At 63.2% G+C, this 25374-nt stretch overlaps 1 protein-coding gene across 5 annotated transcripts; it reads left to right on the top strand.

Annotated features, from left to right (window-relative positions):
• The first annotated feature begins 5477 nt into the window (after positions 1-5477).
• Positions 5478-24720, top strand: DNMT3B (DNA methyltransferase 3 beta). 5 transcript variants are annotated; one of them, XM_080558678.1, is made up of 19 exons: positions 5478-5640; positions 10290-10431; positions 11052-11155; positions 12368-12520; positions 12977-13165; positions 14242-14400; positions 15014-15121; positions 16012-16153; positions 16722-16850; positions 17233-17277; positions 17647-17726; positions 18032-18144; positions 18468-18651; positions 18766-18850; positions 19325-19470; positions 19566-19656; positions 19802-20037; positions 20345-20430; positions 22905-24720. In XM_080558678.1, the coding sequence occupies exons 1-19, from the start codon at positions 5632-5634 to the stop codon at positions 23044-23046; spliced, it is 2343 nt and encodes a 780-aa protein (XP_080414804.1). In that variant the 5' UTR covers positions 5478-5631; the 3' UTR covers positions 23047-24720. The 5 variants fall into 5 exon arrangements, with proteins under 5 accessions (XP_080414804.1, XP_080414802.1, XP_080414803.1 ...); XM_080558676.1 differs by having other exon boundaries at positions 5478-5736; positions 12440-12520; XM_080558677.1 differs by having other exon boundaries at positions 5478-5736; positions 19889-20037.
• Positions 24721-25374: the final 654 nt, after the last annotated feature.

Genomic DNA, 25374 nt, shown 5'->3' with positions numbered 1-25374 from the left:
CAGGTAGCACCCAGGCGCCTTTCACCCCACCAGGCCCACGGCTTCTATTTATTCTGCTGATGCACTGCGTCTCCCTCCAGGCTGTGTGGATTTGGGAGAGCATCTGTCTAGAGAGCTGAGGAATGCTGCAACTTCCCTGCCTGCTGTTGTGATGGATATTGCCCAGCTGAAACACTGCTGGGGGGGGAGCTCTGTTCCTACAGAGGCTGACCCAAGTGATGCCTTTGAGATCAGGATTTCAGTTTCTCCTGCATTTCAGCGCCTCTCCCTCTCTCCTGTCACACTCTGTACTCCCAGGGAAGTGTCGTTACAGGAGTAAATTATTGCAAGTACCCCATGCAGGGGCTGGGGCTGGAAGCTCTGCTGGGCCCTGCCGTGCACTTGCCTGGTGGCTGGGTGAAACATTTCCTCCGCCGGGCTGCCCGGGAGCAGGGGGGGGGCCCAGCCCGCGAGGGGCTCTGGTGGTGGCACCCTGCCCGCCGCCACCCTGCTGCTCAGAGACCTGCGTGCGGGCTGGGGGGGGGCTCGTCTCTGCAGGTTGGGCTGTAGCAGGCGCATCCTGTTTTCTAGGAAAAAGAGGATTTTGTGGCCAGCTTTGTTACAGAGGCATTGAAGACTTCTCTTTGTGTGCTTTCTCATTTGAAGTTTACACGCTGGTTGCCGCAATCTTTCTAGATGTTCTGGTTGCACAGATGATAATTGTTTTTAACCTTATTTTTATTAGAGAGTTGTATCGTGTGGTCCTGGCCAGCCCACAGGAAGGGCTAGAAACTCCATGTAGGCGGGATAACACTTCCTATCTCCGTGTAAACACCAATTCCCCGCAGATGTGAGAAGGCAGCCCAGCTACACGGGCGGCTGGAGGCTCTGCTCCCACATGTGGCAGCGGGCTGAGGCTTTCCGACAGCTGGGACAGACCTTGCTTTCAGTAGCCTGAGCTCCGCCATGGCGCTGCTCTGTAGCGTGGCTCCCCGCCGTGCTCAGCAGCAAAGCTGGGGGCGCAGGAGCTTTTCCAGGGAGCGCGGCGAGGGGCGGACGGGCCCTGCAGAGCAGCCGAGGCTGAGCAGCGGGGGGGGAGCCGGTGGAGCTGGTGTGGAGGCTGGGGCCAGCACAGGGCTGGGGCCAGCACAGGGCTGGGGCGAGGTCTCGGGCACGGAGCGTGGAGCCAGCTCACAGAGCACAGGAGATGTGCTCAGGTGGGGTTTTGCACTGAAGGGTAACAGGCAATGAAAGTGATGTCAGCTGCGGCCCGAGGAAGGAGCTGCTGTGTTGTGCGGTGTCTGCACACCGGCACGGGAAACCCCCCAAGCCTGAAGTCAGTAGGAGCATTGCTGCTGCCTTCAGTGAAAGGAAGAGTTCAGCGTGCTCCCTGCCTCAGGGCCACTAGAAGAGCTTGCAGCAGTCTGAGGGGATTTCATGGCGCTGGTGCTTCTCTCTACTTGTTGGAAGACAAAGCAAACGCTGAGCCTTTACTGGGGTCTGGGAATCTGGGACCTACAGTCTCCAGAAATTACAAGGTTACACTGCTGAAGGCTGTAGGTAACAAAACGTATTTGCTCAATTGCTTTATTTGTCTAGGATCTCCAGGCATGCTGCTTACGAAACACAGAGCAGTTTCCAACCCAAACACTTTGGTGCAAAGTAAGAGACAGCAGGTGAGCACTGGGGAGGAAGCAGTATCGGTTTGCCTGGCCAGGACAGCAGAGAGAACTTTAAGGAAGAGGATTGGAGGTAGAGAATAAGGCGGACAGACAGGATCTGGGACTGGTGCCATAACACGGGGACACTGCAGAGAAGGCAGCAGCTGAGTAGCCTTTGGTGGGGAGGAGGATTCAGGGCCAGGAGTGCTGAGTTACGTGAGGAAGGGCTGGCATGGATGCTGGTAAGCATCCACAGTGGAAGGTGAGGATGAGGAGTCACTTCTGACGTGGATGGACATTACCAGTCCTGTCTGACTCTGTCGTGATGGAGGCAGTTGGTGGCTCTCACCTGGTCCATCACAGGCTGCATTGCTTCGAAATGACGGTGGAGGAAGCGCAGCCAGGTGTGAGTGTGGTTCTGGCTGGAATGATTCCCTGCAGAAGCACCGGGCAGGTCCAGCTCTGCGGCCGGTGGGAGAGTCACTCTGCCACAGAGCGGGGACGCATCCAGGACACGGTGCGCTGCGTCCTCTGCCTGTCCCCAGCCCCTGCTCCTTGCTCCTGTAGCCAACACCTGGGCATGTTTCACGTCTTCTCGCGGATGCTCTGGTGACAGAGCAGAGGAGCTTTGTTCCCAGAGTCACATCCCCCCTCCTGTCCATGGTGGAGAACCTCAGGCTGGTGGGAGAGGTGCTGCGGTTGCTCCGGCACCGGTCTGGCACAGGCTGCGGGCTGCAAGCCCTCGGTCAGCAGGGCCTCGTTCAGCTGGGGGCCTGACGCAGGGTGCCAAAAATGCCTGGAGGGAGCCTCAGTATGAAATCCCCTTTAGAGGAACCTTTTTTTTTTTTTTTCTCCCGTGAAATGACACACAAACTCTCTTGACAGTTAAGAAATAAACTCGCAGCATCTCTCTGTGGCTGTGTGTAGCAGAGAAAGAGGAAAGGGTCAGGGTTTAGCTCATAATCTGCTCGGAGCTGCTTTGTTTGGTACCATGCCTTTTCCAAACAGTATGCACAGAAGTGCTCTCCTGAATTAAATGATAACCAAGGGGAAGAGAGAGAAAGAGTGTGTTTCCACAGGGTGGGAGATTGATGGCAGGTCAGTGGGGCCAACAGCAGCAGCAAGGTTTCCCTCGAAAGGGAGAGGAGCCTGTGTATCCCTGAAGCAAGGGCTAATTCTGCTCTTAACAGCGGCCTAGAAAGTTGCCTGAGTGCAACCCACAGAAGCATTTTGCTTTTCCAGATTTGGAAAACCAAACAGGAGTAAAATCTGTTTGCTTGGTTTTAGTCTAGACAACAGAGCTGCAAATTAGCTTTAGGTTTATTTGCCGTGTGTTTATTTGAGCTGTAATCTGCAGCGTTCCCAAAGGCTTATCCAGACCAGATTTCTCAGCTCCTTCTCTTTTCACTTGCAGGGCTCTTTATGCACATGCAGCCACATTTTTCATGCTCGTGCTTTGCACGGTTGGAGGGGTGCTGCGGGGAACCTGCTGTACGGGCCTGTGGGTCGGTCCAGGCACTTCCCACAGGTTGCTGCCGCTTTGGCTAGCTCATTTTTACTCCTGGCCTTGAAAGTTTATTTCTATCACAGCGGGATAATAATATTCCTTCTTCTTCCTGATACACACTTTTCTGCTGTACCTAGAGGCAATAACAAGCGAGCGGAGAAGATTATACCCCACGTGGGCTCCGGATGCTTTGTCTCGGGCAGGGGACGTGCAGCCTGTTTCCCTCGGCCCCAGCACGGCCCTCGCAAGTGCTCGCCTCCGTACGGGGAAGGGGAAGAACAAACAAACGAAGAACTATTGTAAAACTTGCGCCGCTTTGTCTGTCCGCGCCGCGGTGCGCGCCCAGGGGCAGAGTGCTGATGGAAAGCCGCGGGCACGGGGCGGCTCGGCCGGGCCGAGGGCTCCGCCTGCCCCGGGGGCTCCGCTGCGGAGCGGCGGGGGGTGCTCGGAGCCCCGCGGGTGCGGAGCGGGGGAGCCCCCGGGGGCGCGGGGCACCGCTGGAATGCGGGGCCCCGCGGGGCGCCGGAGGCGCGGCGGGGGTGCGGAGCCCCGGGGGTGCCGGGCTCCGGGGCACGGCGCGGCCCCGGGGGATGCGCGGCCCGGGGGCGGCGGCGGGGGCCGGGGGGTGCGGGCCCCGCGTCCCTCCCCTCCCCCGCCGGGCGGCGTGGGGCGGCGGCGGCGGCGGAGGAGGAGGGGCTGCCCAGCACGGGCAGGGTTAAAGCGCCATGTAACCGGAGCGCGGGGCTGTCGGGGGCCGGCCGGGGCGCGGGCGGCGGCGAGCGGCGGCGCGGCCCCGCTGGACGGCGCGTCCCGCCGCGGCGCAGGTGAGCCCGGGGCCGGGCACCGGGGCGGGGGCGGCGGCGGGGGGAGGCCGGGGCCACCGGGGCCACCGGGGCCACCGGGGCCACCGGGGCCGGAGCCGCGGCGCATCCTCGTGGGCGGCTTTGTTGAGCGCGGCGGCGGCGGGGGACAATGGGCCGGGCGGGGACGCGGCACCGGGTCCTGCGGGAGTGGCTCCGGCCGCCCGCCCCGCGCCCGGTTACCGGGGGTCGCGGCGCTGCCGCCCCGGCGGCGCGGGGCAGGGGCGGCGGGAGGGGGCAGCGGGCGGCGGGAGGGGGCAGCGGGCGGCGGGAGGGGGCAGCGGGCGGCGGGAGGGGGCAGCGGGCTCCGCCGCCACTTGTTGCCGGCGCTCGGCCCCCGGGCGGGCCGGCGGGGGGCTCGGCGAGGGGCTCGCCCCGGCCCCGGTCGCTCCCTCCCCGCCCCGCCGGTGCCGCCCGGCCCTGCCGGCTCCTGCCGCAACTCGGCGAGATCCCGGCGGAGCCCGGGCCCGTCCCGGGGCTGTCACGGAGGGGTCTCCTGCCGGGCTCTCCCCCGCAGCCCGGCGATGTCGGGACGACGGCGCCGGAGAGCCCCGGGCTGCGGCGGGAGCGCGGCAAAGCCGCGGGGCCCCAGGCCCCCGACGGCGGCACGGCACGGGCTGGCTTCGGGGCGGGGGGCTCGGGGAATGCCCGGCCCGGCTCTCGGCGGGGCCCCGGGGGTGGGCAGCGGCTCCCCGCGGGCACGGGAGCAGCCGGGAGGGCTTCCGGGAGCCCGCGGTGCCACCGGCGTGCAGGGCAGAAACACCTTTGTTTTGCTCTCCTCGGGCCGGCGATCTGTCAGGACATCATCCCTCTCCTTCTCTCTTTTCGCAGGAAGGCGGCTCCCGGCCGGCGCTGAGGCGTGAAGGCACCCCCGGGCTGGGCACCGAGGGCAGCGGGCGGCCGGAGCCGGGGGGCGCTGGGCTGCCGGGCAGCGGCCGAGCCGGCGGCGAGCGGCGGGGGCGAGCGGGTGAGCCCGGGGCAACGCCGCCTCCTCCTCCTCCTCCTCCTCCTCATCTTCCTCCTCATCCTCCCCCCGCCAAGCCCGGAGCAGCTCCTCCGCAGGCGGACCAGGGGAGGGGAGCGCATCGGGGAAGCGCAGGGGGGCGCGGGGTGGCCCCGGAGGGGGGCACAAGCCCCCGGAGTGCCGGGGGCCAGCGGTGGGCACCCGGGGCGGGGGCCCGGGAGCTCTCGGTGATGCTGCATCCAGAGGAATGGGCCAGGAGGAGGAACGAGGTGTCTGGGATCGCTGCCCCAGCAGCAGCTTTGCCTTTCTGCCTCTATCCACTTAGGTTCCAAGCAAGTGATGGGGCAGCGAGGCAGGGGTGCGGGGGTCTTGGCCCTGGGCCCTGGGAGGGGCTGGAGCTTCGTGCCCTGCTGGAAGCAGCCGGCGGGGGGGAGATGGGGACAGCGAGGTGGCGTTGTCATCACTTTATTTCCTTTTGTGCAGGGGAACGATGATGCAGTAGCCGCTCCGGACGGAGGAACTCCGCTGCCCAGCGAGACCCGAGACCCACCTGCGCGACGGCGGAGCCCCTGTGGCCCCGGCCCTGCCCGCAGGCAGCACCGGCCCGGGCAGGGGGCTCGGCAGAGCCGGCGCGGCTCGGCTCGGCAGGACGAGACCGAGATGAGCATGGTAAAGAGCCTAGAGCGGCTGGAGCAGCGGCTGGCTGTGATGGTGGCTGCCCAGGAGACTTCTCAGGCCTGGTCTTCACTGGGAGAGGAGGGGCCGGTTTGTTTTTTGTTTCTTTTCTTTCAACCAAGCTTCACTGAATGCGAAGGGGCGACGTGCTGCTGGACCCCGGGGGTGGCCACAAAAGGGCTGCGGCGGTGCGGCGGGGAGCGCGGCGGGGCTGGGAGGGCAGCAAAGGAAACGGGGGGGAAAATGGAGGGAAGTGCCGGAGCCCGGGCGTGCGGAGGGAGAGCCTGAGCGGGGAGAGGGGCCAGGCACAGGAAACAGGGCAGGGGAGGGGAGAGGCTGGCCTTTTAATGAGCATATCTGCCAAAATGGGCTCCCTTTCTTACTAAACTGCCAACCCAGCGACTCTTTTCTTCGCAGGATTAGAGGGAAATGTTCGGTTTTGGGGACAGTTAAAGGCCATTTGTGTGTGTGATAGCCCAGAGCCCTCGTCAGGAGCCGGGGCTGGAGGGAGCTAGCCCCGGCCATTGGGGTCTTTTATTTCTTTTTGTTATTCAAACAGGGCTTGGGTGATGGCTGCCATCCCAGCCATCATGTAAAATGCTTTCCTCCAGCCTTTTGATATGCATGCCCCTGTCTGGAGGCAAAGTCCGCCTGTCTCCCCTGCAATCTCTCCACCTACTGGGGAAACGGACCTGATAAGGGCGATTCTGTTTTCTCAAGAAGGTAAAACTGAAAGCTGCCCAGGCTGGGCCAGGGGAGCTGCCCTGGTCCCCGAGGCCAGCCGGGCCGGGAGGCTGAGCCTCACCAGGATGCTTCACAGGTGAGCGCAGAGGCTCTGCACCTCCGGGCTGCGGTGAGCTTGGCCGGGCAGCGAGCGGGCATCCTGCGGCCAGCAGGCTCTCTAAGCAGTTAACATTATGGCATGGTCTTTAACCAGTTTGGCAAACTTTAAAGAAACTGGTATTGCAAAACTAGGGCGGGATCCGGAGTCAGCGGGTTCATTGTCTCCATGGGGTATCGCTGCAGGGAATGTCCTGGTCACCGAGGCAGTGTCATGGGCTGCAGCTAGCGCCAGCCTCTCAGGGAGCTTTAAACATCCGAGCTGGAATTCTGGATTATTTCATTCTTCAGGGGTTCTTCTACGAGCTGTATCGCCGTAGCGTATGTCTGTATGCTTGTAGTGCATTAAGCAATGCAAACGCTGGTGCTGTTTTTCTCCTCCCCCCGTGAGAGAGAAGCATGTGAGGGGAGTGCTCTGTTTCTTATTATTTTCGTAATGCCCTGTGTGCACATGTTGGTGTGTGTCTGTGAGGGGAGGCAATGACAAAGAGCTGAGCCTTGCTCTGGAGCAGGAGGTGGTGAGGCTCGCGACGACTGCGGCTGCTGCGGGAGCTGCCCGCTGGGCTGCCCTCACCAGCAGGGTGGGCAGTCTCGGGTGCGCAGCTTCGTGGCTCGGTGCAGAAGCCAGCAGTAAGAGGAGAAGGGATGGGTATTTGCTGCCTAGGGGAAGATTTTTTGGAAACCAAGCATTTAACTAGCTTTGCAGTTTGGTTGTGGTATAATGTTCTCTTTCCTGCTTGCATATCAGAGGACGGTGATGGGATGTCCTTGAGCGATCCCAGTCTGTGCAGCTGGAGAAGTGCAGGGAGCAAGCAATGCATTCACTGCAGGCCCTGCCTGTACCTGGTGAGCTGAGATGTCTGCGCTTGTGCCTGCATCTGCAGCCAGGCCCGTGGACTGGCAGAGCCCTCCAGCTTGCGTCCTGTCGATGTAATAACTCTTTTTCCACTTTATAACTGGGCAAAAGAAAAAGTCGGAGCTCCCTGTGCAGGCAGCAGAACTGAGCCAGGCACATGGGAAGTGCTTGGAGTCCCGGCTGCGCATCCCGCAGCGCAGCCACATGAGTTGCCTTTCCCGTGGGGTGGGATGGGAGGTGGCCGCTGCGTCACCCTCCCCGTGGCTGTGCTGGCCCCTCGCAGCGATGTAGTGGCCCTGCTGCCGTGGGCTCACGTGGTGGCTGTGGCCAGTGCGGGGCTGGCGGGGGCAGCACACTGCCTGCAGACCTGCAGTGCTTGGCCCTGCGCAGCCCCAGGAGAAAGGAAAAGCCATTTTGGGGTGCAAGTTGCGAACTCCTGTGCTTGGGCTCTCTCCCAGGTGGGCTCCTGAGGGAGGGCCGAGGGCGAGGTTCCCCTCAAGGTCCTGGTGTGGTTCTGCGGATGTTTAGCAGGGCTCGCAAGCGGGGCTGGGAGGAGGCCATGCCTGCTGCTGTCCTCCCTGGACCTTAACAGCCACGCTAGCCTAGTGCTATTCCCGTCCCTCGCCTGTGCTCCCACGCCGAGAGGAGAGCAGCGTGTCCTGTCCCACCCTGCCGTATGGACTCCTGAGTGAGATGCGCTGGATTTTGTGGCAGCATCGCTGCTGCCCGTGCTCGCTGCCCCTGCTCTCTGCAGGCTGGGGCTGGGAGCAGCCCCTCCAGCAGCCAGCCCGGTGCCGCCGTGCCGCGGCGCCTTGCTGCGTCCGGGGGCATCCGGGGCCGGGGAGCGCGGGGCCGGGGCCGGGAGCCTGGTCTGGGGCAGCCGGGGGCAGCCCGGCGAGTCTGGGCAGCTCCCAGGAATTGTTCGCTGGGTCTGGAGCAGATGTGCTGCAGCAGCGGGATTTCTGCACACAGCTGTAGGGGCTTACTCAGCTTTAGGTTTCTGCCGGTGCCATTTTCCTCCTTCCCGTCCCTTTGTTAAGGAGCCGTGCCTCGGGCGGGCGGGGGGGGACGTGCAGCCGGGGTCTCGGTGTGCAGAGGTGGGTGCCGGGCGGCCACCTGCCCTCGCTCACTTTTGGATTTTACCAGGGTTTTAACGCAGCCCGCTGCATCTGAAACATCAAACCCCGACTGGTCTTTGTTTGCCAGAGGTGCTGACAGATGATCTCAAAGCAGAAATCTCAATTGTTAGCGAAGCAGTTGGAGCCGATGCCGAGAGCGGGAGCGCCGGGAAGGGGCGGTGGGGCCGGGGCCTGGGGTCTGTGTGGGGCTGAGGGGGGGGGTGGGGGGGCTGCCTTCCCTTCCTCAAAGGGCCTTGGAGAGGGGTAAAGCCGACCGCTCCGTAGCTCGTCGAGCTGCGTTACGTGCTCCTGAAATGACTGTGCTGGCGAAGGGGCAAGTCGCAGCACAGATCCATAGCCCGGCAATGAGGCAGCTTCGTTAGCGCAGCCCTGGGTGCCTCTGGGAGAGTCTGGGAGCTCCCGCTTCCGAAAACAGGATCCAGGAAGGGCACCCGAGGGAAGGCAGAGGCGGCGGGGTGCAGGCGAGGCGGCCCCACCTCTCCCGGGGGAGCGCCTGGGCAGCCTTTATCTGCGCCCGGGCTGGGCCGGGCGGCCCCGGGGCAGGCGGCCGGGGGGCACGGGGCGCAGGCAGCGCTGCCCTTGGCCGTGGGTGGGGGGAGCGTGCCCGGGGAGGGGGCACGCCTGGGGAGGGGACGTGCCCGAGCCGTGCCGGGCGGCCGCGGACAGGAACCCTTCGCTTCACAGCGCCGTGTGCGGCCTGCGGAGCTGCGGCAGTGAAATGGCTGCTCCGCCAGGGCAGAGGGTGCCGGGCGGCGTGGGGAGGTGGGAGAGGTTTCGGTGGTGGGAATGTTTGGAAACGCCCGCCTTGGGCTGGTTTCTGCTCTGCTCTTTTGGGGTCAGACTGCGCGTAAAGACGCTTGGCCTAGAAATGCCCAGCGGGTTTGGCTTTGTGGGCTCGAAAGCATCATTACAGCAGCCACGGGGAGGTTATCGACCGGCCGCACTGCTGCGCAGAGCTGCGTGTCCCCGTGTGAAGAGCAGCGAGTGCCCGAGTGGCCGACAAAAGTGCAAATGCCCGTAAATGCAGATGTTTGCATCAGCTGGCGTGCCCACGGCCAGCTCGGCTCTGGGAGCTGCTGGGGCTCCAGTCTGGTCTAAGCGGTGTGGAGGCGAGCGCTGGGGCTGTGATGGGGACAGGAGGCACCGTCCCTGCGTGGGTGCTGCCTGCACGCCTGCTGCCCTCCCCACCACGCGCCCTGCACGTGTGTAAGTGGCTTTTGCTGCTTTTTCAGTGTCGGGAAGGCCCATCTCCTGAGGCGGGTTCTGCGTCTCCTGCCTGGAGCCTGTTGCAGCCAGGCCCCTTTGGCCTTCAGGGGAGTTGAACGTGCGGCAGGCGCCAGGACTTTGCTCCCCCGTGTCCTGCTCTCTGCTGTACCCGCTTCTGTAACCGCTTGCCCCGCTGCTGGGTTTGCCAGGTTTGTGGGGTGGTGGGAGCACGGTGAGGCTGGTGGCCGTCGGGGCAGGAACATCCCGGAGCCTGGGAGCTCCGAGCGGCCACAGTGGGCCAGCCCTGGGGAAAAGCCCCGGCGCTTCCCGAAGGATGTGAGTGGGCTGTGGCTGGGGCCTCTGCTCGCTGAAGCTGGTGGATCCTCAGGGCCGTGCCTGGGGAGGTTTTGTCCAGGTGCTCATCAGCGCCCAGCACTTCCAGATGCATCTCCAACCAGAGCCTTCTGCCTGCCCCCTGGGTGCTTTAGGGGAGCTGCCAAGGGAATAAGCTGTGGCTGGCTTGGGTAGCGCACGCAGTCTGCTCTGCCTTTCCGGGGGGCTTTCTGGGTGGCTGAATTTCCTCTCCACTGATGCTTCCACAGGCAACCATGAAAAAGGAGAACCACAGCCGGGATGAGGCGGACTGCAGGGCAGGGCTGATCCGCCTCAACGGGGACTGCACGGATGCTGCTAAAGACACGCCTGCCCTTCTTCTGGAGGCTAACGGGAAGCCCAGTGCTCCGGGTGAGTCCCGCTGTGCCGTGCCCGGGTGAGCGGGGCTGGGGATGTCCCAGCTGCCTGCTGCCACGGAGGGGATGTGTCCTGGGTTTGGGATGCTCTGGGCATGGTCCCCAGATCCTGGCTCTTGGACTCACGAGGTCAGGGGAAGATTTCTGCTTTTAGAAGGGAATAGAAACCGAGGTTGGTGGGGCCATGCCTGGAGGATGCTTTGGCCCTTGGCCCTAGGGAAGCCCAGGCAGCACCAGCGAAGCCGCTTGCTCTTTGCCAAGCTCTGCCCTGCTGGAGGGAATGGCAGAACCTGCCTCTTTCAGAAAGTGCTTTAAATGAACTGATGAAGCCCTGAATAGTGGGTGCACAGTTTCATTGTTCCTCTGAGCTTCAGAAACACAAAGATCCGTAAGATCCCCGTACTTGCTGTTCAAGTCCCTGGCAGATTTTAGAGCAGGTCTGGGGCTTGGGACTGCTGTGGTGGCAGCACAACCATGGCAGCTTCAAGGACTTGTCTTCTGCTCTCAGCCATGGTTCTGCAAGATTTCAGTCTCTTCAGGTCATGACTGGCTGCTCTCACGGGCAGAGGCACAGGACGGCTCGTGGAGCTGAGCCTGCTCTGGCTTCTCGTGCAGACGCTGGGAGCCTGGGACTGCCGACCCTGAAGAACAAGAGGGTGAGCAAGGAACTCTCCAAGGAGGACCTGTCCTGGCCGCTCGCGCTCTCAGAGGCACAGGAGGTGAGTGTGCGCCGAGGCTGCTGCGAGGTCTTGCTGCCCGCGGGCAGCCACACACTGCGGGGGCAGCTGGTGCCAGCGTCACGGCCGGGGCCCTCGCCCTCCCGTCTTAACTGGGAACGTGGCCCTGCTGCTGTGGCTCTCGTGTGCAGTGCCAGGGAATGGTCCGATAGCAGATGCATTTTTCATTTACAAGCATAATATTTGTTTTCATATTGAAATTAGGTGATTTACATTATGTCAGCAGCAGCAGGAGGGTGTGGTATGTAATGTAGTGATGCCCGCTATGTGTTGCAGCAGTCTTAATTTCTTACTGTGCGGATATTTTCCTTAAAAAGTCTGCTGTATTGGTGGACAGAAACATCTCGTGGCTCCCACTCTCAGGGTGGCCTGGTTTTAGCAGCTGGGGGGCTGGATCCCAGTTTTGCTCCCCCTCCCTTTTGTTTACTAGGTTGACAAACCTCTAGGGTCTGGAAGCATTTTTGCCTTCTGGCTTTATTGTCTTGACTTTGAAATAAAACCCCAAGGTTGGAGATCTGCCTGTGACTATGAAGCTTCCCAAAGAGAGAGCCATAAATTCAGCTGGGTGAAAATTCTGCTTTCCCACTACGTTGGGCTCAGGGGCTGCTCGCTAGCAAAGCCCACTGCAAAATCTCATTTCATTTTGAAACTGTTACGCCGGATGCCGGAAGCATGCCTGGTTTAGACTGTTTTGTAAACTGCGGCTGCTGCAAACCACAGAGGAAAAGCTGCCCTCGGAGCCTCCGCAGGGCTGGGCTGCGGGACCGAGCACAGCCCCGTGTGAGCAGGGTGCTGTGTGAGCTCTGCCCGGCGCCCGCGGCTCTCCCAGCCGCTGCCTCCCGCTGCTTTCTGTTGTGCTGCTGTGGCTGTAGGGGAGAAGGGGGAGAATACAGCCGAGGATGCACACGATGCCTGGAAACACGAATTGATTTAAGCGGCTGCTGGTGCTGCTACCCGCACGCGGGGTGCTGGGGATTGCCGCGGGGCAGTGAGGTGCAGGGCTGGCGCAGGGGGGCTGCTGCAGAGTACAGAGTGAAAGGCAGGGTCTTGCACCCCAGGGGCCTCCTGCAGCCGACCGCACTCCTCTTGCCTTCCCCGGGCCCTTGTCCCCGCTGCTGTCCCTGTCCCTGTCCCCACGTGCCACTCACGCCCTGCAGGCGGCCATGCCACGGACCTCTTTGTTTCCGCTTGCAGATGCGGCCTCGGGGCAGCGCCGGCTGGGAGAGCAGCCTCAGGCAGAAGCCTCCTGTCCGCCTCATCTTCCAGGCAGGGCAGACCCGGCACGAGATGAAAATCAAGGAAACGAACAGCGAGGAGAATCTCAGGGACCTGCCAACGCCGCTGCGGGTGAGGGCCCTGCAGGGCGAGGGCTTCCCGGGGCTCCGGGGACGTGCGTGGTCCTGCTGCGTGCGGCCGGGTGGCTGACTGGGCACACTGCAGCTGCCCTGTGCCTCAGTTTCCCTCTGAGGCGGTGCGTGTGTGTGCTATTGTTTGCCCTTGCTTTGTGCTGGGTGCTTTGACTGCCTGGGATGAACTGGGGAGAGAGAAGGGAAGAGAGCAAGAGTTGCCCTGCTGTCTGCGTGTCTTACAAACAAAAGCAGCGCTCCCGTAGATGCGCCCAGTCCTGGGCCCTCTCCTCCCATCCTTTCCCAGCCGCAGCAGTGCCCCTGGTCCGTGCTCTCCGGTCCCTGGCTCCAGAGGCTGGGGGGGGGACGTGCCGTTTGCAGGGGCAGGTGAGGGACCTGCTCCCTCCTGCACCCTCCACGTTCCCCGTGGGTGCTCACACCTCGCTCCCCCGCGCAGAGCTCCAGGAGGCGATCGGCCATGCCCGTCCTCACCACCATCGACCTCACGGAGGACGACTCCCGGGACTCGTCGCAGAGCAGCAGCACGCTCTCGGGGAGCAGCTCCCAGGAGGGCCAGAACGGCTCCGCCGAGCTGGCGGCTGAGGAGCCGGAGAGCCGAGAGGCGCGGATAGCGCTGGAGTACCAGGTACGGGGGGCTGCGTGCTCCACAGCCTCGCCGCTGTGTGCCTCCCCTTCCCCGAGTGCTGGGCGGTGGGAGGGTGGTGGATCCCCGTCCCCTGTGGCAGGATGGGCCCCGCCGCAGCACTGAGCTGTCTGTGCCGTGCTGCAGCGCTGCCAACAGCCCCCGAGCGTGGCGTGCGCTAGGCTGGGAGCCGTGCCCCGCGGAGACGGGCAGAAAGTGGTTCTGTCGGGAGATGCTGAAGGGGAACAAAGTTGCTGGAGCTGCAGAATGATTTAGTGCCTGCAGGCGTCGGGGCAGGGCCTGAGACGTGCAGGAATTGGGCAATAGCGTTTTGCTGCATAATTAGGTGCCTAATTGCAGAACAAAGCTCCAAGGAGCGTTCAGCTCCCGTGCAGAACTCCTGCTCCCAGCACTGTCGGCGTGTTCCTTGCTGGGCTGCAGCTTGGAGGCCCTTGGCATGGTCTCACCAGCTTCCCCAGCCCTTCTCTTTCGGTTTTAGCTCTGCCTTGTTTTCTGTTCTGCCCTGGGGGAAGCAGAGGCGGGGGGCTGCTCTCTCCCTGGGTTGCTTTGTGGCCCCATCGAGAGGGGCTCTGCTGAGCCAAGGAGCTGCCTCGGCTGCTCGGGAGCCCAGAGAACACCAAGCCCCTGCAGCCAGGTGGGACCCGCGGCATCCCGGGCTGCATCTCCAGCAGCACGGGCCATGCACGGCAGCTCAGGAGCCGAGTTTGTCTGGACAAACGTGACCGGTGGGCTCAGGGCTCGGGAGAGAATGTCTGTGCTGCTCGGGAGCTGCTGCCCCCTTGCCTTGCCCGTTCCCCTCCCTGGGACTGCAAGCCCTTTGTGGTGCAGCTGGAGGAGCTTCCTCGCTCCTGGCTTGTGTGAGCGCAGGAATGGGCTCTGTGCTGCCTGCAGAGACCCCGCGAGGGCAGGCAGGAGTGGGCACGCACGGCTGCGGGTGCAGGACGGAGCAGGCAGCGTGTGCCGGCGTGCCAGGCTCGGCACAGGGCTGGCGGCGTGCAGGGATAAGGCATGGGTGGGTGCTTGCTCTTTTGCTTATCTGTTCTATCTTTTGCTTTCAGGACGGGAAGGAATTTGGAATTGGGGAACTCGTCTGGGGAAAGATCAAAGGTTTCTCCTGGTGGCCGGCGATCGTCGTCTCCTACAGAGCCACGTCCAAGCGCCAGGCGGTCTCGGGCATGCGATGGGTGCAGTGGTTTGGAGACGGGAAGTTCTCTGAGGTAAGCCTGCTGCTTCTCCTGGCTGGGGACAGGCCGAGGTCTCCTCCTCCTGCAGCCTGTTTCCCTTTCTGGGGCTGCTTTTGCGCCCAGTGGTGTGCACGTGTCCACCTGCAGCCTCCCCAGGGCAGGGACCCACCGCGTTTTGCCTGGAGCGCAGGCTCTGGTGTGCTCTCGTGGCTCTGGTGCCAGTAACCAGCGACTGACCACCCACCGTGGGCTGGCAGCGGGATCCAGCAGCGGGGCAGGGTGACATCCCGTCCCCTTCCAGACCCCCGCCTGGCCCCTTTGCGGGCTCTGTCCTGGCTTGTCCCAGGCGTCCCCGGTCGCTCCCTGCCCTGGTGCGCGATGCCCTCCCGCAGCCCTCCTTGCTATGGCGCTCGGCTGCGCTGACAGAGGTGCGGTGCCAGCAGAGGGTGCAAACAGCCCGTCCTAGCTGCATGTGCAATGCCGCTGCCCCCCTCCCCTCTGCAGCTTGGCTTGCTCTCGGTGCAAAGCCGGCGCTGGCTTCCCCGCGAGAGCGGTGCTCGCTGCAGGGCGCGAGGGCACCGTGCTATGGGGGACAGGAAGGAGCCGTGCCCGTGCCCAACGCTGAGCTTTTGTCGCTCTGTCCTAGGTTTCTGCAGACAAGCTGGTGGGGCTGATGGCCTTTAGGCAGCATTTCAATTCTGCCACGTTTAATAAGCTGGTTTCCTATCGCCGAGCCATATTCCATGCCCTGGAGGTAACTGCGGAGCAGAGCTGGGTCTGCGGCTGGGGAGGGCACAAAGCAAAGCGCTGGGCTCTGCGGGCAGCGCGGGGGCTGGGGGAGCAGCGAGCTGGGCTTGGCCAGGGCTGGGGCCTGGGGTGGCTGCCTCGGGGGCTCGGTGCTGAGGAAACGACTGAAATGCTGGCTGGGGGCAGGAAGAGGAGCCTCTGCCGGAAAGTTGGGCACCGGCTGCGAGCAGCGAGCCCTGGTGCATGCAGGCGCTGCGGGAAGGGGGCTGGGGCTTCGCTGCTCTGCCATGGCACGTGGCTTGGCTTTGCCTTTGGGGTGGCTCTGGATGATGCATGTGAGTCACCTTGAGAGCTCTCAGCAAAAGGAGCCCACACCACGATCCACAATTAATCATTTCTCCCCCCCCCCCCATCTGTGCTGGGGTTACGTGGACAGAAGTGTGCAGGAAAACCTGCCTCTTTCTGCTGGGAGGTTTCCAGACATGGGGCTGATCTCTGCCCTGGCTTCCCCGGGGGAATCGGGAGCAATTGCTAGGCAGTGTCACACGAGGCAGTGTCACACCAGGCACACTTGTCCTGGGCTGATGACTGGGATGTGCCTGGCACTCCGGGATCCTTCCCTAGGATGGGCTGGCACTGAGTGCCCCGTGGGCCTGATCCCCATCCAGGGGATGAGCCATGCTCCTGGCTGCAGCTCCGCAAGCCTGCGGGCACTTCTTGTGCCTTCTCTTCGCTTCCTTTCGCTGGGGGCCAGCGTGGCCACGGCACACCCAGCGCAGGAATCCAGCAGCTGCTGCCGTGCCGGGGCCAGCCCAGCCCGGTGCACAGGGAGCGGAGGGGACCGGTCACTCCGGACCCCGGTCACTGTGGCCCCCGCCACCCCTCCTGTCTCGGCAGGTTGCCCGGAGCCGGTCAGGGAAGACGTTTGCAGCCACCCCCGGGGAGTCCCTGGAGGAGCAGCTGAAGCCCATGATCGACTGGGCACTCACCGGCTTCAAGCCCCTGGGCCTCAAGGGGCTGCGGCCGCCCAAAACCTCAGGTGCGCAGGGGCAGGAGCTGGGCACGCTGTGGGGGCCTGGGGGAGCTGGCCTGGCTGGGGTGGCCCTGGGGCAGCTTTGCCAGAAAACCCTGTAAAGCACCCTCAGGAACCTTGCTGCTGGAAATCAGATGTGATCCGTGGCTCCCTGGGGACGGTGGGCTCTGGGAAGAGCAGCGGGAACCCAGCCCTCCCGTGAGGAGGGCATGGGAGGAAGCTTGCCAGCTCTGAGGAAATACTGGGCAGGGTCCCACTTGGGTCTTCCCTTGGTGGTCTTCCCCCAGCCTAGAGCCTTTTTGGCACAGGGCACAAGCTGGGATGGGAAAGGGAAAGGAGCAGGGGCGGGAATTCAGCACCCATCTTCTGCACCGTGATGGAGGAGGATGCAGGCGGGGCAGGGATGCCCTCCCCTGAAGTGCAGGGTGGTGCCATCCCCCCATGTACCCCCCATGTACCCCCCGGGGGCCGTGCCGTGGGGCTCTGAGGTGGGACCTGGCTGCAGGGCTGGGCAGGAGGCATCCCTGAGGCGTCCCCACCGAGCCGCCCGTCCCTTGTCCCTTGTCCCTTGTAGAGAACGGGGCCCCGCGGAACGGCACGGAGGAGGTGCTGTGCCTCGAGCAGTGCCCCCCTACCAAGAGGCTGAAGGCCACCCTCTGCAACAACAACAAGGAGCAGCGAGTGGAAGAGGACCAGACCCGAGGTACCGGGGCGCGGCGTGGGCTGGCAGGAGCGTGGGTTGTGCGGGGTTCCCCGAGGGAAAAGCTTCTGTGGTCTCGCTTCGCTCGCCTGCACCCTGCAGGGCACCGGCAGACCAAAGGGTGAGCTGGGCTCCCCTAACTGCTCACCTTGGAGACCACCTCCGTTTTGTGGCATTGCAAACGGGGTTGGTTTAGCAATCGGGACATAGCCCTCTGTCTGCCACTCGCAGGTACACCCTGGGTACACCCAACATTTCTAACATGCCCATAGCCTGCCTTCTCTGTGCAGTTTTAATGCAATAAGTCAGTTCTAAGTAGAGCACAATTCCAGTTTGTTACGTTAAGGAATGCTAAATCTACTTCTGTATATTTTATTTTATAAAGAGCAAATGGTTTCCGAAGTTACGAACAACAGCGGGAGTCTCGAAGGTAATCGCTTGCCTGTCCTGTCTTGGGAAGGGGCCTGGGGACGATGTGGGTGCCCGAGGGCAGCACTAGACAAAACCCGTCAGTCCCTCCTGAAATGCACCGCACAGAAATGGGGGTGGTGCTGCAGATCCACGGGCCTCTGCTTGTTTTCGTGGACAAGCTGCTCCGATCCTCCCTGGGGGAGCCACAGCTGGGCCAGGACCTGCCCACAGCGGGGCAAAAGCCTGCGGGCGTTTCCAGCCCCGCTCCGGAGGCGCAGATCCTGCGCCGAGCCCGATCACCCTGGGTGGGTGCGCCTGGTTGTGCCCTGGGCACCCGCTGGTGCGGAGCACCCCGAGCCCCGGGTGAGCGGAGCTCTCTGCCTCTCAGACAGCTGCTTGTCCTGCGGGAGGAGGAACCCGGCCACCTTCCACCCGCTGTTCGAGGGAGGCCTGTGCCAGACGTGCAGGGTAAGAGCCGCCGTGCCGGGGCTGAGCAGGAGGCTGCGGTGCGGGCGCGGGGCTCCAGCTGCACCGCCGGGATGGGGCGGGGTGGGGAATCCGTTCTGGACCCCGTACCCACCACGGGGTTGTCCCTCTGCATGCTCTCCTCTCTGCTTCCCACGTGCTTTGGGTGCTGCCCGTGAAGCACCGAGGGTGCGCATCTCCGAGCTCTCGGCGTGCACGGGGGACGGGGCGAAGCCGCGTTCCCTGTTCTTGCACTGAGCACGGATCCTGATCCTCGCCCTTCCCTCCTCCTGGCTCTCCTTTGCCAGGATAGATTCCTGGAGCTCTTCTACATGTACGATGAAGACGGCTACCAGTCCTACTGCACCGTCTGCTGCGAGGGCAAGGAGCTGCTGCTCTGCAGCAACGCCAGCTGCTGCAGGTGGGACCCCCGCGCCCCCAGGGGCTCCTGCAGTGCTCGGTGCGGGGCTGGGGGGAAGCGGGGCTGTGCGTGGGTCGGTGCCACCAGCACCTCCTAGTGCAGCCTGTCTGTCCCTCAGAGCCAGGCTGCACCTGAATAGATCCCGGTGAGGGTGGCAGGAGCTCTTTTGTCAGCAGCCCTAAATGCCAGGGTACCATTGCAAAGCGCATCCTGCAACATGGGCATAGGGCTGTGGTGCATGGCAGGGGAGGCTGCAGGGGAGGCTGGGGTGACCCCACGGGGTTTCTGGCAGTGACGGGCACGAGGTGGTGTGCTTTGGGCAGGTGCTTCTGCGTAGAGTGTCTGGAGGTCCTGGTGGGGCGAGGGACGTCGGCCAAGGCAAAAGAGCAGGAGCCCTGGAACTGCTACATGTGCCAGCCCCAGCGGAGCTACGGGGTGCTGCAGCGCCGGCAGGACTGGAACACCCGCCTGCAGGACTTCTTCACCAGCGACAAGGGACAGGAATACGTAAGGATAAGCCTGGCACGCTGGGTTTGGGGGGAGAGGGCTGACAAGGGCACGGGGACAGCTCAAAATCCCCCAGCCCTGGTCCCACTCATCCGTTGCTGTCTTCCATCGCAGGACGCACCCAAAATCTACCCAGCAGTGCCCCCAGCCAAGAGGAGACCCATCAGAGTGCTCTCCTTGTTCGACGGCATAGCAACAGGTGAGGCACGGGAGGAGCACTGTTCCGAGGGCTCGCAGCCCTGGGTGTTTCGTAGCCTCGAGCCTGTCTTGGAAAGCTTGGTGGGGAGAGGGGGACGAGGGACAGGTGGGTCCCCATCAGAAGGGGTGAGGGCAGCAGCTCCCTTCCTGCTGGATGGGGCTGGAAGCAGGGAGCAGGGGAAGGAAGGGGAGGGAATTTTTTGTTCGGCTGCCCTGGCACACTGAGAAGCAAGAGCTGTGGGGGTGCTGGGGACCCGGCCGCAAGACAAGGAGTGCCCAAGGGCACTGGTTTGGCTCCAGTTGGGTCAGCACGGCCGTTCTGCTTTCTGGGAGCAAACCTAAATGGCAGAACACAGCAAAAAGGGGGCTGCTTGCCCAGAAGTCATCTGGGACGGCACCCGCCGGGTCTCTGTGCTCCCGGAGGAGGCCGACGATAGCGGAGCTGCCTCAGAGCCCTTTCCGTGTCCCGGGGCAGGGTACCTGGTGCTGAAGGACCTGGGCATCCAGGTGGAGAAGTACATCGCCTCCGAGATCTGCGAGGACCCCATCGCCGTGGGCACCGTGCGGCACGAGGGCAACATCACCTACGTGCACGACGTCCGGAACATCACCAAGAGAAACGTGAGCGCTGGGGGCACGGTGGGGGGCGGTGCCGCGGCCACACGGGGAGGGTCACCCGCCTGGTGCCTCCTAACCGGGTCTGTCCGCCCGCTCAGATCGAGGAGTGGGGTCCCTTTGACCTGGTGATCGGCGGGAGCCCCTGTAACGACCTGTCCCTCGTCAGCCCGTCCAGGAAGGCGCTGTACGGTAAGGCCGCTCCGCCCCCGAGGGCTGGGTACCCCTGGGACGCTCAGGTCCGGGGCCGCACGTCTCTGACCACTCCGTGGTGGCGGCGGCCCCGCTCTGAGCCGCAGAGCACGGGGGCTGCCTGCCAAATGCTGTCTCCACCCAGGCCCGCCGGCCCCCACGCCCCCGCCGCAGCCTCCCCTGCGGGGCCGCGGCCGGTCCCCACCCAGCACTCCCGCTTCCCCCCGTGCAGAAGGGACCGGGAGGCTCTTCTTCGAGTTCTACCACCTGCTCAACTACGCCCGGCCCAAGGCGGGCGAGGAGCGCCCCTTCTTCTGGATGTTTGAGAACGTGGTGGCCATGAGAGTCAACGACAAGAGGGACATCTCTCGCTTCCTGGAGGTAAGGGCGCGCCGCGGCTTCGGGAAGGGCGCAGGAGCCGGGCGCGTGCCGGGTCGCGCTGAGCGGGCCAGGCTGTGCCATTTGGCTGCGGTTTGGCACAGCCCCGATGCTGTCGCCTGACGCAGGGACCGGCGGAGGAGCGTGGTGCTGTGCGGAAGGACCCCGCGTGCAGGGCAGGGCCGTGCTGCACCTTCACCGCGCCGCAGCCCTGCGGCTCGAGGCGCCCGGGGCACCCGCACACACCCATGGGAGCAGAAGACGTGCACTGACCCCCCCCTAATTTGTTCTCCCTTCTCTCGGGCTGCAGTGTAACCCGGTTATGATCGACGCTATCAAGATATCTGCTACCCACAGAGCTCGCTATTTCTGGGGCAACCTCCCGGGGATGAACAGGTAATTTTCGCCGTGGTTTGGTTTGGTTTCGTGGTGCTTGCCTTCCCTTCCCCTGCGCCCCGGAGCACAGGCGGTGCGATTTCCCTGCGGGGAGCAGCGGGTGGTGATGTGCTCACTAACGAGCGATGATGAGAATCTGGGAGAAGTGCAGCGGCGTCCCTGTCCCCAGGGCTGCAGCCTCCGGAGGGAAGCGTGCTGGGTGTGAGCAGGGTGCTCGGGATTCCCTGGCCTGGAGATGCACGCGTGCACCCGCCTCTGTGAAAGGTGGGGGCTGCTGCGGGGGTCCTGCACGGGTGACCTGTGTGGGTCAGCGCGAGCGTGGGTTTGCCAGGGGAGAGCCCAGAAATGGGGGTGCTCGGCTGAGCCTGGCTGCGCTGCTCCAGGCCCTGTGCATGCTTTGGAGCAGCCCAAAGCTCACCTCAAAACCCAGCGGAATGGCTGGGGGTAAACCGGTCGCTGGCAGCCCTGTGCACCGCACGTTCCTAGCAGCAAAAGGTGGAGTTCTGGCACTCTTGAGGCCTCAGCCAGTAAACACGGACTCATGCTAAGTGTTTTTCCATGTTTATATTTAAATTGCCAATATTTGTTGGAATTAAAGCTAATGAAAGCTGAGCCAGAGGCATGTAGGGATTTGAAAGTTAAATAGCAGCTACCGAGCCGTTGTCACGGAGGTGGCACCTGGGCTTGGTCCGATCGCAGCTGGTAGAGACGTGGCTCTGACCCGGAGCTGTCTCTGTGGAGTGGCCGGGGCAGGGCCCGTGGGTGCCTCAGCGTGGGCAGGGGCTCAGGGCTCCTCCCAAAGCATTGCAGGCACTGGGGATACTGGGCGGGTGCTGGGGGTACTGGGCTGGCACTGCACAACCTGTGCAAGGTGCCCTGTGACGAAGGCTGCAGCTGCCTGGGGAGCCCAGCTTTAGGACGGTGGACAGGGAACAGGCACCAGCCAGGATCGCCCTCTGGTCTTGACCTTGCAAGTCCTTTCTGCAGGCTCCCACGCTGCCTCCTCCCTTCCCTGCCGTGGCCACGGGCCGATGGGGCAGCCGGGGCTGGGGTTAAACCTCCCTGGTCTGCTGGGACCCGAAGAGCCACAGCTGCTCCCCGTGCATTTGGAGAGCAGCAGGCGTGTGGGGCGAGGTGTGCACACGGCAAGAGCTGTGCTGGGGAGCAGTATTTTTATTATTTACATGCATACGCATGTATGCAAAACCTTCTCCTGCAAGTTCAGCCACTTCCTTAGCAGCTGATGAGGAGGAGGCTGCAGGAGCCATCGCTGGTCTCCGTTGTGCGCATCACGGGGCAGACCCGTGCTGTGCCTCTGCTCCTGAACCCCAGCATGATCTCCCCGTCCCAGTGGTGCCGCAGGAGATCGTGCTCAGGATTCTTCAAGCTGCTGCAGTGGAGCAGGGAGAGGCTCGCAGCTCCCAGCCCTGGGCAGGCTGCGGCCAGGCAGCGCTGTGTGTCCCTGCCTCAGGTCACCCATGGGGAGCAGAGGGACCCACGGGCTCCCGACGTCGCCGTTGGGTGGCTCGGGATGGGCGATGCCCTGGGTAAAAGCTCTTGCTCTGTGCCTGGGAGGAGCCGCTCTGATCTGGCTGGAGCGGGCAGCAGGGTGCGAGCTTTGGCGAGTGCCCTCCAACAACTCGGCGCCACGCGGGGGTGATTTGTTGGCCTTGGGCAAGGCAGAGCTGCATGAGGACCTGCCACAGAGCTGGGAGGGAGCAGGAACGGTCTATTGTCTTCAGCCTTTTGGTGTCTGTTTCTCGCTGGCCAGTATTCAAGGCTAGTGCTGATTCTCGGCTGAGGCGTTACTGGTGGCTCTTCAGTTTTGCTTCTCCTTTTATTTTTGTAATCCAGTCCTAAAAGAGCCAGCACCCCAGGGTCTTAATCCCTGCCAGCATCTCCCTCTAACTGAGCGGCCTGAGCTCTGCTGGAGGCGTGCTGGGGGAACCGGCCGCTGCGGGGCTGCTGGCTCTTGCACGGGACGCGGCCGTGCTGCGCTCACGGGGCCGCAGGGCTTCTGCCTCCCCTGCAGCCGCCCTGAGCAGCGATGCTCTGGCATCGGACGCCTTCTGCAGCCCCCGAGGGCAGCGGCCTGCCGAGGTCTCTTGTATTTCGGTAGGGAAGCCGGGGAGGCTCTACAAGAGGCCTCCGGTGAGGTGAATTCATTGCTGTGCTTCGGGAAAGCACGGGACACTTGTGTTGCATCTGATGGGCTGTAGGTTGAGGCTCTGTGGGGAAGTGTCCCGAGCAGGTGAGCTGTGACCGGTGCTCAGGGACGGTCGGTCAGGCTCTGGGGCTCAGGAGGTGCAGGCTCTCTGCCCCTGCCGGCTCTGCCAGGGGCACCTCCGCGGGTGCTTTGGGGCTCCTGCGGGAGCACGAGGCGTGGGGACCGGCTGCCCTGGGCCGGGGAAGGGAGGCGAGAGGAGGCTGGTGGGGCCAGCTGCTAAGCATCACCCCATGCCTCTGCTCCACAGGATCTTTGGCTTCCCCCTCCACTACACCGACGTTTCCAACATCAGCCGCGGGGCTCGCCAGAAGCTGCTCGGGAGGTCCTGGAGCATCCCCGTCATCCAGCACCTCTTCACCCCGCTCAAGGATTACTTTGCCTGTGAATAGCAAGCGGAGCGTCCCTCGTCTCTCGGGTAACGACGCAGCTCAGCTGCCTGGGGGGAGAGGGCAGGATGCGACCGCCAGTCTCTCCCGCGGGCCCCTGCGGCTTCCCCGTCCCCGTCCCTCCGCTGCGGGAAGGACGCACGGCCCTGCAGCAGGGCTGGGGGAACTTCAACCAAAGAACCTGGCAGGGTAACCCTTCCTTAAGGGACCGATGACAGCGATACGTAGGAAATGACGGACAAAAGAGCTTTAATTACCCAGCCCAGGAAGCTGCGTGCATCACTGACGAGGCGAGAAGTCTCCTCCAGAGCATTAAATATTCCATTTTACCCCAGAGCTGAAGAGGAGAAAGTGGTGGAGGCAGCTGCTGGCGTGCTGCAGACAAACGCGGACTATAGAGGCTGATTGCTTTTCCTAAACAAACAAAACCTCTCTTGAAATGACTGCCAAAAAATCCCCAAACTGCAGCAGCAGGTGTAAGGGACCCTGGTCAGGTTACGTACACTGAACATGCAGGATACACAAACCAAATCTTATTTTTTTTTTTAAAAAAAGACTTTTTTGATAAACTTTAATTTTGTTTAACGTCTATTGCTGCTTTAAGGCATTACATAAGAATGTGGAGACTCCTAGACCTGAATGTAGCTGAAACTGAACTGTGAGCTGATAGAATTACTTTTCTAGTTAGAAAATATTTCTACAGGGAGATACTGTTTTCTATGTTTGGCTGTAGTTTACGAATATTCACTACGTCCTTCTCAAAGCATTTACAATTTTTTTCCTCGCATTTCCAAATCCTGCTGAGTGGATTGAAAGGTTAAAGAGTAAGCAGAGCAGGGAGGATCTGGGCTCTAGCGTCCGCAGAGGAAAATGTTCTCTGAGCATTCGTTTCCCAAATGAACGCGCTGCAGGGGCAGGAAGGACAGAGCACAGTGGCCACCGCCATCCACACCGCAGCCCCTCCGAGCATCACCGGGCAGCGCTGCCGGGACCCCCGGGGCTGAGCATCAGCGGGCGGCCACCGCGGGGCTTCGTGGCAGCGCCGCTGCCCTAACCGGGACCCCGTGTCCCTGCGCCGGGGCCGCTCGCCCTGCAGCCCCCCTGCTGGTCGGGGCGAGCCGCAGCCGGTGCAGTGCTGGGTGCTCGGTGCCGCACGCACCTGGGGTCTGTGGCACCCGTGGGACCGAGGGCTCCCCCTGCTCCTTCTACCTCTCTGCCCAGCGGCTCGCGGGTGTCCCCCCTGCGCCCGGGCTGTGCCGTGGCCGCTGCCTGCTCCCGTCCCCCCGCTGAGGCCGCCTGCGGGGCTCTGCAGCAGGGGAAGCCCAGCTGAAATCCCAGCTGAAGGCCGAGGCGTTTTTCCTGATGCTGCCTGGGGGTCACTCCTGAGTCCCCCCCCTTCCGTGCGGTGCTCCCCAGTGACTGCGCTGCAGCAGCGCACCCCAACCTGCCGCCGTGCACACCCCGCAGGGACGAGGCCCCCCCCCGGCACCTCCCGGCACCCGTCCCACATCGGGGGGGGCTCTGCTGGTGCTGGGGGGGGGGCTCGGGCGGCCCCTCCTGCCTGTCCTGCTGCCGTTCAGTCCTGGGAGCGTTATCTTCCAAAGCAGGTGAACGTGTAACCTCCGCTCAGCCGCACCCGTCACCTCGTGCGCCGCACCTCACGGCCCTTCCTCTCCCTTCGAAAGAAAAACGGAAAAAAAAATCGGAAAGGACTTGGGGAAAGCGAACCAAGAGGAGGGGAGCGAGCGGGCCCGGGGGGGCTGCCTGGGGGCTGCAGCGGCCGGGCCCTGGTCCGGAGCCTCCTGCGCGTCTGTAACGCTGTTGTAAGGAGAGGTGGAGCTCAGAAAAGCCTTTTTAGTACTCGGTAAAGGTTCCTCACTCTCCCCGGTGCTATTTTTTTTTTTAGAGTTAAGGATTTTTGATGTCAAAAGTGTTGCGGGTTTTTATACAATCTTTGAAAATAAGAGAAAAAAAAAAGTGTTTTGGTCAACGCGTTTCGTGTGTGGTTTTTTTGTTTTTTTTTTTTTTGTTCTGGGAACTCACACCGGTGCCCTGCCCCAGCACTTTGCTGCCTGTCCCAGGGGGAGGCCCCGGGGCTCGGGGCTCGGGGCTCCGGGTCCCGCCCCCCGCCACCGCCGGCCCCGCGCTGAGCCCGGCCCCGTACGGCGGGGGGCGGGGCTTGAGGCTGGGGGCGGGGCTTGAGGCTGGGGGCGGGGCGTCCCAGCCGGCACGCGCCTCGAGGCCGGCTCTAATGAATGGGGCCGCGGCGCGGGGGCGGGGCCCGCCGGCTCCTCCAATCACACGCGAGCCCTCGGCGGGGTGGGCGGGGCC

Source organism: Anser brachyrhynchus, assembly GCF_964034855.1.
Source record: "Anser brachyrhynchus genome assembly, chromosome: 16".
Lineage (NCBI taxonomy): Eukaryota > Metazoa > Chordata > Aves > Anseriformes > Anatidae > Anser > Anser brachyrhynchus.
Note: the sequence above shows the minus strand (reverse complement) of the source record. Positions and strands in the feature narration are given on the sequence as shown.